The sequence below is a fragment of the Eptesicus fuscus genome, chromosome 15, assembly GCF_027574615.1.
Source record: "Eptesicus fuscus isolate TK198812 chromosome 15, DD_ASM_mEF_20220401, whole genome shotgun sequence".
Classification (NCBI taxonomy): Eukaryota; Metazoa; Chordata; class Mammalia; order Chiroptera; family Vespertilionidae; genus Eptesicus; species Eptesicus fuscus.
The window spans coordinates 32,821,248-32,834,987 of record NC_072487.1 but is presented as its reverse complement, the minus strand read 5'-3'; the positions used below and the strand labels follow the sequence as shown (position 1 = coordinate 32,834,987).

At 44.6% G+C, this 13,740-nt stretch overlaps 1 protein-coding gene across 3 annotated transcripts in view; it reads left to right on the top strand.

The window, feature by feature from the left end:
* SMARCA2 (SWI/SNF related, matrix associated, actin dependent regulator of chromatin, subfamily a, member 2) overlaps positions 1-13,740 on the top strand; it is a 182,252-nt gene that overhangs the window by 102,612 nt on the left and 65,900 nt on the right. For all 3 annotated transcript variants that reach the window (XM_054727542.1, XM_054727540.1, XM_054727541.1), the window contains exons 24-26: positions 4,879-5,042; positions 10,639-10,866; positions 13,336-13,413. In XM_054727542.1, coding sequence (XP_054583517.1) covers positions 4,879-5,042; positions 10,639-10,866; positions 13,336-13,413 — 470 coding nt within the window. The remainder of the gene's footprint in view (positions 1-4,878; positions 5,043-10,638; positions 10,867-13,335; positions 13,414-13,740) is intronic.

Here is a 13,740-nt window from a genome sequence, read left to right as displayed (position 1 = left end):
GGTTTCCATTGTTTCCTGGATTCTGCAAACTATCCTATATAATAAAGAGCTAATATGCTAATTAGACCGGGCAGCAGAATGACCTTCCAGAAAGATCTTCCGGAACAAGCAGTGGGCAGGGGGCAGGACCGTGGGGCTTTGAGGCAGCTGGGGTCACGAGAGCCTACGCTTGCACGAATTTTGTGCATCGGGCCTCTAGTGTAAAATATTTCCCTGATATTAAGAGAGAAATTTAAAGACCATGTCCTAAAAAATTAGTAAGAAAATATGAATGGGAGAAAATATGAATTTAGGGATATATGATTTCTACATCAGCCCTAGTACTCTAGAGATGAAACATACTTTTTATACTATAGCAGAGGATAAGACTTTCAAAGAATGGTAAGTGGGAATAGCTAATTTACAGCCAGGATGGTGTTGGGTCTTGCCCCCTACAGAAGAATACAGTATTACTAATACCAAATTTCATCTAGTGCAATACACAAGTTATTGTTAAATGTTAACTTAGTTTATGTTTCATTGAAAGGTTTTATTTTTATCCTCCCTTTGCCATGAATTAGACATAGCTGGATATATACCAAACCTCAGACTTGCCATACTTGAGTTTTTATTTTATTTATTCATTTTAAATATATTTTTATTTATTACAGAGAGGAAGGGAGAGGGAGAGAGAGATAGAAACATCAATGATGAGAGAGAATCATTGATCGGCCGCCTCCTGAATGTCCCATAGTGAGGATCGAGCCCGCAACCCAGGCATGTGCCTTGACGGGGAATAGAACCATAACCTCATAATTGAACCTGGTTCATACGTCAGTGCTCAACCACTGAGCCACGCCAGCCGGGCCATACTTTGAGTTTTGAATGAATTCTCTTTATGTTCTCCCTCTTAGGATATTTTTAAAAAATGAATTATACCTCTGATAGACTTGATTTTTAAAAATCTTTTTATCTCTCTCCTCCAATGTCACTAACAACAGATGAATGGTTAAGTAAATGTTAATTTTGAATTCAGGACACAGTTATATCCTCCACAGTCTGTCTCTTTTGGCAACACTCCTGCATGGTCTTGTCCTCTGCCCTGATCCCTCCCTCCCTCTCCGTGGGAGAGGTCAGCTCTCCTTCACTGCTCTTCATCTGAACACAAACCTTCCTCCGTGGTGCTCAGGGGAGGGGCAGCCCCGCCCTCTTTTCCCGCTCTCTCCCCCCCACAGGTGTCCTAGATGACTTGTTTACTAGTCTGTGGCTTTCCGTTTTGAATCTCAGCTCCCTGAGGATAGCAACCCTGGAATGTTGAAGTCTGTGAAATTGACCAGAAATGATTTCCTTGAAACAGATCTGTTTTCTCCCCAGTCTCAGAGAGTGTCTTTAATAGTCTGTTGGTTGCTGTCCTTATTGTTACTACTATCAACAGAGCTAATGTGTATGGAATGCCTCCTCCTTGTGGGATGGCAGGCCTCGCCCTTGGAGTGCACTGTTAATGTAATTTTCTCAGCCAACCAGCTACTGTTGTCCCGTGTACTGAGGTATTAATATGGTCCCCATTTAACAGATGAGAACGCAAAGGTTTTAGAGAGATGGGTTAATGGTGAAACCAGGTTCTGACTCCAAATTAGCTGCTTTAACAGATCCAGTGAGATATAGCCACTTCTGAAAATGTAGGCTGCTGCCCTCCCGACAGCATGTGAAGGATGATTTTTGAACTGAATCAAAAAAGTTTAATTGATTGACTGATTGACTGATTGAAAATAACCAGTCACCAGAGAGACAAGATGAATGAGCCACTCACTGTTCCTGCTGCCAAACCCCTTACCATTCGGTTGGAGGAGACAAGTAAGCAAGCGCCATCATTAGAGACGGATTGAGAATGCCAGACAGATTCCCTCCCGCAGGAAACGGCAGCCATGTGTGTGGGGGTGGAGAGAATGGCGGGCAGACACTCATGTACACAGGAATAAATTAGTGCACCACTTCCACCTACCACCCTCTTCACCCAATTGTCCGAAGACGTCCGATTTTCATTGCCAGATTTGATGTCTCTGATTTTGGACCTCAGGAAAGAAAAGAAAAAAAAAAAACCCACTTGATGACAGCTAAGCAGATTTTTCTGCAAAGATTGTGGTTGCATGAATAGATTTTAGCTACTATTCCATTATAGTCTTTGTTTTCACTGGAAATGATTTTTGAGTGAAAGCAAGTGGCGAAGTTACATCCTAGAAGGCAGAATTTTCCCAAAGCACTTGGCACTCAGTTAAAATTAGTAATCATGAAAGCCTGGGTACGTTCCTCCCGGCAAATCCTGCAGTTCTCAACACAATTGCCCTTGCCATTAATTGTATTCTTGGTGATGTGCTACATCAAAGTCGAGAAGAGCCTGGGCCGGATGCACATTAAATCCTGTGCCACCTACAAGGAGCATTTATGTGCCTGGGGATAAATCCTGACAAGGTAGTTTGAATCTCCCCGAGCAATATCCCAAAGATTGCTGATGATCAGCAAAGATCTTGACTTGGGGAACCTTTGACTAATGGATATGGTAATGCAGCAAATTCTGAACATTGTCATAAAAAATGCCATAGCTTTGCATGAAAAGTGATTTAATCGTATTTTCCCCTGGCTTTATAGCTTGTCAAGTTCCCAGCTATTCATATAGTTTAAATATATATATCAGATATGTGGTCCGTCTGTTTGCTTGAGGTATTTTGTCATGGGGCCTGAAAACTCCTTTTATCCCATAATTTTGGTATTCCTTTTGTTTTTCAGTGCTTTATTTTTGCATTTAGGGTTATTTCATCCCAAGTAAGCATATCCACTAATTAGTCGTGTGTGTTTTTTTTTTAATCCTCACCAGAGGATATGTTTTTATTGATTTTAGAGAAAGAGGAAGGGAGAAAGAGAGAGAGAGAGAAACATTGATGTGAGAGAGAAACATCGATTGGGTACCTCCGACACACAGGCTCTGACCAGGGATAGAACCCTCAGCTTTTTGGTGTACAGGACCATGATCCAACCAACTTAGGCAGGGCTCTACTAATGAATCTTAATGCACGTGATCATTAACTGATTATTATTTTAGTGGCTCAAAACTGAATTTCTCCCCTGAGTACACAGATGCAGTTTTTGTACTCCGCTATCAGAAAACAGTTCTCTCTGGGAACTCCTTTCCGCATTTCAGAAGCATCTCTTTTAGTTGCAGTGGCTGTTTATTTACTTAACGCAGAGGAAAAATGTGTGAACCGTTACTTCATCTGAGTAATTTTTCAAAAATTATTGTCGCTGGAAAGATGATGGTGGCGAAAAGGTTTCATGGCGGAACAGGTCTTCCAGGAGCACCGTGAGCGAGCAGCTCCCATGACCTCAGAAAGCCCGTTCGGAAAATAAAAGCGAAACGAGCCCCGCGTGTTCGAAACCTCGTCCAACAAGGCACATTGCGTGATTCTCCCCCAAGTTCTAAATTCTTCACAGTTCGTTGTTGCAGAATTTGACCAGGTCGCTCAACTTGAAATCTAATTTTAGAAAAGTAAAATGAGCCCTAAAGAATGTGGCTTCAGTAAACGAGAGCCCCCCCAAAGCCACATCTGCTGTATGCAAGGAGTCGATTCCTGTTCCCTCCTCAGGGGGGTCCTTATTATTGTTATTAATATGGAAAACAGATCCCCCCATGTTTGGGAACTTGACCCTCATAGTAACTTGATTCCATTAACCGTAGGCACTGAGCTGTTTTAATCCTCTGAAATAAATTGCTAGTATATTTTCATCCTTAAGGAAAGAACACCATGCAGAAATAACGTTTGTAGAGACGGCAGTTAGGGACTATCATGTAACGTGCGTATCTATTTCCCAACAGCCTCGGGCCTTTTTTCAAAACTCTGCAGCTCCGCTTTTCTGCTGAAATGTGTTCAGGTAGAATACGTAGATTTCTTTCCCTTCCACAGTGCAGTGCAGGCAAACACTTCACAAACCCCCGGCATGTGATGGAGTGGCTGTTTCGGGACACCCACATGATGCCTCGGCATCCGAAAAGTGAGCGCCTTTAGCCTGTGGTTGGGACGCCCCGCTCACTCACTATTTTGGAATCTTCTCAGACACCACGGGGCGAGCCATCGATCGCCAGGCGTGTCACGTGCTGCTCTGTTGGGTTGAGTTTGGTGTCCTTTGAACTCAACCGAGCAGAATGTCCACATGAGAAACAGACTGAGAAATTCCTTCCCCCCCCCCCCCCCCCCTGTGGCTTCAAGCGTTGCTACAAGGATAAAAATATTCCCTCCGTATTTTATGTGTTTACCAGCCAGATAGCGCTCAGTAGCAGTCCAAATGCTAACAGTGTAGTAGCAATTGATTTTCCTTTTGTTTCCATTCTCTTGGCGAAACAAGACCTCACACTAATGCCTATGGGCAAAGTTGCTTTAAGCCATCATAATAATCGTGTGTGTGTGTGTGTGTGTGTGTGTGTGTGTGTATGCACGCACGCGTGCGTGTTATAAAATATACTTGGTGGTGGTAAGCACAGAAACATATCCAGAAAATGTTTTCGTTGAGTTTTAGGTTAGCATAAGAATATTGTATAGTCTGTAAAGTTGCAGAGGTGCCCCCTCCAAAATGTTTCAACGCTTTCAGCATTTTGGAACTATGGGTAATAGACAAAGTGTTCCTTCTTAATGTGAGAAAAGTCTCTTTCTATCGCTCTACTATTTTTTTTTTTCTTTCTGACTTGCAAAAATTTCAAAGTTCCTTTCAAACATACAAACACCTCAGGGATTACCTCACCGAGGCCGAGAGGAGCCAGTCCATTTCTCAGGGAAGCAGGCCTTTTTGTCTAGCTCTGTGCCACGTTCAGACAGGAGTTAATTGGCAAATTTATTTTTCTTATCCCCTCAGGCACCACCAAGTCTGAAGATCGTGCTGCTTTGCTGAAGAAATTCAACGAACCCGGGTCCCAGTATTTCATTTTCTTGCTGAGCACGAGAGCGGGAGGCCTGGGCTTAAACCTCCAGGCCGCCGACACCGTGGTCATCTTTGACAGCGACTGGAATCCTCATCAGGTCTGCATGTCCCTGACTTAGCCGCCCAGCCTCCCCCCTGGAGAGGAGCTAAACGACCAGCCGTTCCATCACTCACGCTGATGGGGCAGAGCAGAGTTCTGCACAGTGGGCCATGTTTGCGGAGGGAAAACAGCCCAGCACGTTATTACGGCTGTTTTCTCATCTCCCTTGGAGCGTATTGAGATGTCTTATCCATACCTTTGATAGAGCTCAAGTTTGGGGTGGAAGCACTTAGTTTCTGCTTCATGTTAACCTCACTTCCTGGGATTGCCACTGAGCGAAGGACACTCGGTGCAGGATAAACCAAAATCGTTCCAAAGTAAAAACAACAGCCGGAGCAGCTCACGTCCAGGACCGGCCGTACTCTGTGCCGGCCTCTTCATATGCATTGCTCCATCCGGTTCTCACTCAGCCCTGTGAGATGGTGACTGTCACTATGGGCTTCCTCACAGCCAAGAAACAGGGATTTCAGGAAGTGTAGGTCAAACAATGCATGTATATGGTAATTAAGTTTATAGTCTGTGCTTTGCCTAAAATCATCATCAAAAAATATCCTGTGGAGCATCAGCTATGAAATTCTTTTAGCCGGTAGGTTTAGCGTTACCCTTTGGTGATGAATAAGTAATCGAATGGGTCCCTTGTGGCCCTGGGTTAGTAAATTATGCTGGGCGTTGTGCACCTGCCTGTAAGATAATTGGGTGGATGCCGTACGTCAGGATTGATTCCTATGGGAACAAATGTGAACTCAAAATAGTGAAAAGGGACACTGTAGCTCTCACATGTGAATACGAATTCTACATCAGCTTCACTGGGGTTCCTTTCTGCACCTCGGTTTCCTCAATGGTAAATATGCAGATTACTACTGTTTTACTGGGTCGCTGTGACAATTGGGTGGAAAAGGCTTGTGGTGGATGTTTTGGGCAGGAAGGTGGGGTTCAAGGGTGCATTAGAATGAAGAGGGAGATTTTACAGAAGCCTACATGCCTGCTTCCTGTTCCCTGCTTCCCCAATTTTTTGAAGGTGCTTCCCACCCATATAGACTCGATAGACTTTTCTATACATTCAGACGCTCCCAGGAGAGTCTGGCATAGGTTTTCTCACACAGCTGACGAGCACTGATTTACAGAATAAACCAGCGGTTCCAAACCTCAGGGTGGCCACCAACCCTGACCATTGCATATGCCCACCTGTCACTCTCTTTAGGTGACTACAGTGGAATTGCTGTTAAATCTTTCTGACCTTGAAGAGGGTTCCAGATCTTCAGGAAGTATTATAATGTAGTTTTACATCCCACACTGCATTCCAGAGCATCTGTAGAATTCGTATTCGTGAGAGAGCTCTGCAGTTCCCCTGTGGATTCAGCATCTGTTCCACAAACGCTTTCTGAGTGGCTGCTGTGGCCCAGGTGCTGAGCTAGCTGGCGTCTAGGGGAAGGATTCGTGATTTCTCTCTTCCCGGGTGCTCAGTGTGGTTGGATGCTTAGATTCCCCTCCTTGCTGCCGCCTGAATCTTCATTGAGAAAAAGTAACTGGTCTGTAGGTGAATGGAGAGTTCACTAGATTTTATCTTCTGAGGTAAACATTTCTATGGCATCTCAGTTGTCCACTTTCGTTGGCACAGTGCTAATTCTAAGACCCAAAGGAAATCACTTTCTGGAAATGCTAATTTACCATGAGAAAGGATGCTGGGACATATGCCCCTCTCTCTCTCTCTCTCTCTCTCTCTCTCTCTCTCTCTCTCACACTCACACACACACACACACACACACACTTTTATGACCAGTACCTAAAGTAGAACTCCAGAATCAAAGTAAATTACATAAACACCAAACAGTTGACTTTTAACTGTGTATGAATTAAAACTTAGGCAACAAAACACAGGGCCCCAAATTTTGGGAGGTCTAATTTACCACAAGTTTATCACATTGGGCCACATATTTCTGGAAATATTTCTATTTGCCATAGGTGGATTCATTTCTACCTGGTTTGGTCAGGTTAGCTGACCGGATTTTTCTTATCTATCACTTAATGATCACTAGTTTGGGCAAACTGTTGTTGTTTTCTAATTTTATTTTTGGAAATCAGTGATGTTAGAGTGATACAAATGAGTGCTCATTTCTTTCATTTAAAGAGTAAGAACTAATTAAGCAACAGCTCTACCAGAAACCGTGAGGCACTTACTTAGCATAACTTATTTCACGCAGTCCTCAGAATATTTTAGATGTAAGGAAACCCGTCAATATTAACTTGCCCAGGACCACAGCCAGGTTCACACCCATGTCTGCCTGGGTTTGGGTCTGCATCCTGGCTTTTGGCTCTTTCTACCCTGTACCCCTCCATACATGTTGCCCAGCTCCCACAATGAAAGTTGTGGAACTTTTCTTTTTTTTACCTTGTTGGCTTCTGCACACGTTGAAAAAAAAATGCTGGAATTATTCTTTATGGTGGTGAATCAAAATCAAGGCATATTGATGAAATAGGGGATTTATTTGATCTAGTGGACAGATTAAAGATAGAAGCCTTAAAGTTGCTAATTGGAAGCCCTAGAAGCAAAGCTAGAACAGGAATGTGGAATTAGCCATAAAAGCCCCCAGGGTTACCAAGACTTTTCATCACCCAACTGTTGATTGGAAACCTGGGTTCGTACTTTTATCTTTAATCCATGGGACTGAAGCTGTGTTACTACAAAATGGTCAACCACAAAGTCACCTTGGAGGCCTTCTTCTCGGGCTGTTTTTGGCTCCAGATATAATCACACCCAAATCATTGTGATGAAATTTCAGACCACCAAGACCTCAGAAATATTGAATCATCCATTCAATAATTACAACACTTATTTCCTTGTCACAATATCCTCCCCACCCCCGGCATTCTGGCTCAGGGACTCACAGGCTTACGTCGCATAAACTTCTTCAGCCTAGAAATACTAATTTTTGCCGCTTTCCAAACTGATAGACGGCCTTAAGCAACAAAGAAGCACCACTCTACCGGAAACGGTGAGGCCCTTAGCACTGCCACCATCACAGAAGAAAAACAAAACGAATTGCAATAAGCGCCCGGCAATCTAAGACCTTTTTACGCTGTCTGTAGGTGTCCCACACCCTCTGCTTCCTCACCTGCCACATTCTGCTGCCACCTGCATCCACCATTTTGTGGTTTACCCACTTCTTCTAGGACAGGGGTCAACACTGTGACCCACGGGCAGAGTCTGGCCCGCCACCTGTATTTGTAGGACCTGCAAACAAAGAATGATTTTCACATTTGAAAATATGAAGTAAAATTGGGAAAAAAACAACCAGCCTTTTGGTGAGAACAGTTGCCCGGTGTTTGCTCTGGGCCCAGACAGCCTGGGCTCCTGGTGGAAGTGGTTTCTGACCTGTCCTGGGAAACAGTCACGAGGTTGATGACATAAAACCTGCCATCCTGGCTCCTGCTTAGCTGCTCTGACGATGACGTGTTAGGGAGACGATTGAACTAAAGGCTTGAAAATGAAGTTTAGAAATTTCCCTTCCGCCCCCCTCTGGATTTTAATTATCCACCTCACTTTCTCCTCTTTGGAAAATAATGGAGTTTGGATGAGTCCCAGCTGCGTTCATGGTTCAGCTGTCCAATATTTATATTAAATTACTCAAATATTCTGAGGAAAACCTTTTGCCTGGTTAGTCATTTGATTGTACAGGGCCCAGCAGCAAAGACAGAGGTCCTGGGCAGACCCTGGCCTGCTGCCTCCCTGTGCCGCACGGGGGACAGGAAACTCGTCTGGTTGAGAGGATGGGCTTACAGCTGTGGAGCATCAGCTCTGTGCCCAATCAGTGCCAGGGACGCAGGATACAGAGATCAGACCTTTGCCTTAAAAAAATGTATACGGGTCTAATGGGGGGCACCATGAAACAAGTAATTAGCATTTCTCCAGAGGACACCCCCTGGACCAGAATGAATGAAACTGATAAACCAAGTTTTTATTGTGTCGCCTTAAAACTAGGTAACCCTGCTTCATAGTGTTATGAAGGATTTTATTTAAAGATTTTATTGAAACCATTTTCTTTTCTTTTAAAAAATATTTTTATTGATTTCAGAGAGGAAGGGAAAAGGAGGGAGGAGGAGGAGAGAGAGAGAGTGAGAGAGAGAGAGAGAGAGAGAGAGAGAAACATCAATGATGAGAATCATTGATCGGCTGCCACACTGGGAATCTAGCCTCAACCTGGCATGTGCCCTGACCGGGAATCGAACCGTGACCTCCTGGTTCATAGGTTGATATTGAACCACTGAGCCATGCCGGCTGGGCAAAACCTTTTTCTTATTAGAAGACTAATAAAGAAAGCAGAAAAAAAAACCATAGGAAAATAAAATGAAGAACATTTAGTAACACCTATAACTTTATTACCTGGAGATATAAACATTAATTGGCTTGGTGGTGTTTGCCCTTCCTGCCCTTTCTCGGTATAAATACGCACATATAAGGTCATCATGCACACACTCACATTTCACTTGTTTTCATATATACGTTTTCACTTACAGCTTTATGTCATTAAATCTTCTACAATATAGTTTTTATGATACTATGTTGGTATATGCATATAGTTGAAGACTGCAATTTTATTTAATCTGTTATTATTGAATGTTTCCTTAATTCTGCTTTTTAAAAAAAAACAAACAACAAAAAAAACACCATTAGTAATATATAATGCTGAGAGGTCCATCCTTATTTGTATAACTTTGTTCCCCATCCGTGACTATTTTCTTAGGACAGATTTCCAGAAGTGAAATTTCTGGGTCAGGGGCCATACCCAATTTTAGCACTTTTGATACATAGTGCCAAATATCTATCCCCAAAACGTTTATCAAAAACCAGTACCAGTTTACTAGTCTACTAGGAATCCTTTTCACTTCCCAAACTAAACTTTGAGTCTTTAACAGAATTAGATCCCAGGAATTTGCTACATGAGCAATCACTGTATATATAATGTATGTATGTATGTATATGTATGTATAACTCAGTGATTTAAAAAATATATATATTTTTATTGATATCAGAGAGGAAGGGAGAGGGAGAGGTAGAAACATAAATAATGAGAGACAATCCTTGATCGGCTGCCTTTTGCACGCCCCCTACTGGGGATCGAGCCTGGCATGTGCCCTGAACAGGATTCGAACCGTGACCTCCATCCAGTTCACAGGCCAACGCTCAATCACTGAGCCACGCCAGCTGGGCTCAGTGACGTTTTAACACCTTACGGGTGATTCCTGCAACTTAAAGTTAGTTGTAGGTAACATCAGATTTACTGTTGTTTTGGTTTATGTTTTCGTTAGGGATTAATTTTGATGGTGAACCTGGGGACAGATGAAAACAACCTGAGACCTGGATTTCAAAGCCTGAGGTTGGCTTGGCTAATTTCAACCCAGGTTCCCTCAACTAGGAACGAGGGCCTTGAATCGTTCCAAAGAAGATAGCTTGTATATTTTAAAAAAGAAAGCAAAATCTTCCATCGGTGAAGGTGGAGTCAAGTGAGCCTCCCGCAGTTCCCTCCCGGTAGGCGACTAGTTTGCTCGGCTCATCAAGGCCCCTGGCCCTCACGGCGCCCTGTTCTCGCCCGCAGGACCTGCAAGCCCAGGACCGAGCCCACCGCATCGGCCAGCAGAACGAGGTGCGGGTGCTGAGACTCTGCACGGTGAACAGCGTGGAGGAAAAGATCCTGGCTGCCGCCAAGTACAAGCTCAACGTGGATCAGAAGGTGATCCAGGCGGGCATGTTCGACCAGAAGTCTTCAAGCCACGAGCGGAGGGCGTTCCTGCAGGCCATCTTGGAGCACGAGGAGGAGAATGAGGTATTAGAGAGCCACCTTCAGGAAATCAAACAGTGGCCTTTGGTCTCAGACCATTAGGAGTAGCCTCTGTGTTCTTTATTTTATTTTATTTTTTAAAATTTCTTTATTGATTAAGGTATCACATATTTGTCCTCATCCCCCCATTCCCATCCCACATCCCTCCCCACGCATGCCCCCACCCCCCTGTTGTCCTTGACCACTGGTTAGGCTCATGTGTATGCACACAAGTCCTTTGGTTGATCTCTCCCCTTTATTTCCCCCCCACCCCTGCTCCCTCTGAGGTCTGACAGTCTCATCCATGCCTCCTTGTCTCTGGGTCTGTTCTTGTTCATCAGTCTATGTAGTTCATCATTTCCCCTAGATGAGTGAGATCATGTTGGCCTCTGTGTTCTTTAAAGAACTTCCTGGGCCGGCGTTAATGAAAAGGAATAAATTAGCTGCTGTCTTCCGTCCCCAGCACAGAAAGCCTATTCGAGTTTTCCAAGAGTGTCTTAAAAGCAGTTGCCACAGGCACCTCAAGGCTTGGCCCGCGCCCGCCCCCCATGCTTCCCTGGTTTCTCTGGAGGTGCAGCCAGCATGCCTATTGTACTGTCTGTGCTGCTTTCTGCAGGGCAGGTGAGGAGAGTGCAGAGGCCCCTGGCGCTGGGAGGGGCCCTCCTTGCCTTTCCCTCCGCCATCCTGCAGAGCCCTCTGTCTCTCGACGGGAGATCACAGCACTCCTGTCGTTTGTAGGACAAGCCTTCCCAGCCTTGGGAAGAAGATAGGACCTGACCTGGTTTAGGGAGAAGGCAGGGTCGCCTGGAGCTTGGTGGGGAGATGTTGATCTCTCCCAGCCCTGAGGGGCGCACAGGGTGGAGCCTGGAGTGGCCATCCATGCCTCTTGCTTCTCTGTGAGCAGCCTGCAGGGGCTCCACACACCTGCCAGGCTGTCAGCATGCTGGACTTTTACCATTTTCTGGGTGGCCTGTGTCGGATGTGAAGGCGTTTGGGGACACACAGACAGCAGTCAAAGGCTCTGGTGTGAGGCCGCGTGGGCTGCCCTCTCTGCCAGGCTGTGCATTAGTAGGGCACAAGGAACCCAGGAAGAGTTATTGCCCACTTCCCATTGGGTTTGTTCTCCGGGAGGGTCCGGCCACTGCCGGCAGGCTTCTTGCCAGTTGACAAGGGAAGCTTTTCATCTGGGCACGGGGATGTGCAAGCCCCCATTTATGGGCAGTGAAAGGCCAGCGTGGTTCTGGGGAAGGGTGAGCAGAGCAGGACAACCCTTCTCCGGAAGTTACATGCACCCTCTCTTCGTACTGAGTCCCAGCCCAGCCCCCGCTCGGCTGTGTCTTTGTCAGATGAAGTGGAATATTTGGACACATTGACTATAATCAATCGAAAGATAAACTAGAATAGACGATTTTTCAAAACATCCCTTTTTCACTTGACTGCATTGCTTTCATTTTAACGCAGTGCATAAAATGTTATCTTGGGAGCGCACATCATCTCGTTTAAGCCGTTGGTACACTCATACTCTTTCTAAACCAAAAGGCCTCTTTTTAAGAAATTGGATGTTCAGAATTCTGGGTTGTCCTCTTTCTCCCCTCTGTTGCTACTCCCCATTCGGTTTTTAACAAGCTCACTCGGCATGTGATAAAAATAATTTTGTATGGTTACATTCCATAGGATATGCCCAGCTTTTAAAATCGTTGTTTTAAAAGTGTAGCAGTCATAGGGTAGCATTTCTAAAAGCTCGAGAACTTCTGGTTTCAGAGGAGTTTGCAGAGATCATGTTCCTTTGTTTAACATAATATAACATGAAAATGTTAGCCCTTAAGTTGCCTTTTCTACTTCGTTTCAATTAAGTATAGTTTTATAGGGGTTTTTGTTATTCAATTGTCCTATTCACAAATCTCACCGTTAGCATAATAATGCCCACTGAGATACACTGACTAAACATGCCTTAAAGGCTGGATATTTGCATATATATGATTTTTATGGCCTTGCTCTGTGCCTAGTCTCAAAAGTTTCACATACTCGTGTTTTTGTAAGGCTTTGAAAATGAGCATTTATATTTGGGGTAAGGTTAATAGCGTTAAAAGAATTCATGTTAGGCACTTTTTCTTGTGGCTTTCCTTATTTAAATCTCTGATGTAAATGTCACGCCCATTTTGCAAATGAGGTCATTGAGGCCGGGAGACGTTAAGTAATTTGTTTTAAAAGTAAGGGAATCAAGATTCACGCCCAAGAGAACCAGTATTTCTTACAGCCCTCCCTGAATAGATTTTGCTCTGGGAAGAGTGTTTGAATAACTTGGAAAATACCGATGGCAAGTACTACACCCAGTGACCCTGCTCTTCCCTTTCTGGCCCGAGAAACGGGACCCCTGTGGCCCGGAGGACAGATTCTCCGTACTCCTTCGTACCTCACTCCAGTCATCGCCCTCTCTCCCTAAGCCTGTGAAATCATTCTGTTTCTCAACCCCAGGAAGAAGATGAAGTCCCCGACGACGAGACTCTGAACCAAATGATCGCTCGACGAGAAGAAGAATTTGATCTTTTTATGGTAATATTATAGAAAATCCTGGAAACAGCTGCCTCCTCCCTCTGCCCCCTTTTCTATGAGCACCAGGTGTGTGGGGCCTGCGTGCCTGGCAGAGTTGCGTTTCTGAAGCCTGCGCCTCTCCTTCAGCTCACAGGCTGCTCGCTGGCTGGGATTAGCCTGCCGGCCATATTTTGTTTGGCCCACGCAGTGTTTTTTAAAATGTTGAACTTGTTGCCAACATAAAAAAAGAATCCCGATTTCTGGCTTCTCTTAAAAAAAAAACAAACGAGAGTGGGCAATACCAGGCCCACATCTCCATAGAAACAGTTGACTGGGAGCTGACCACAG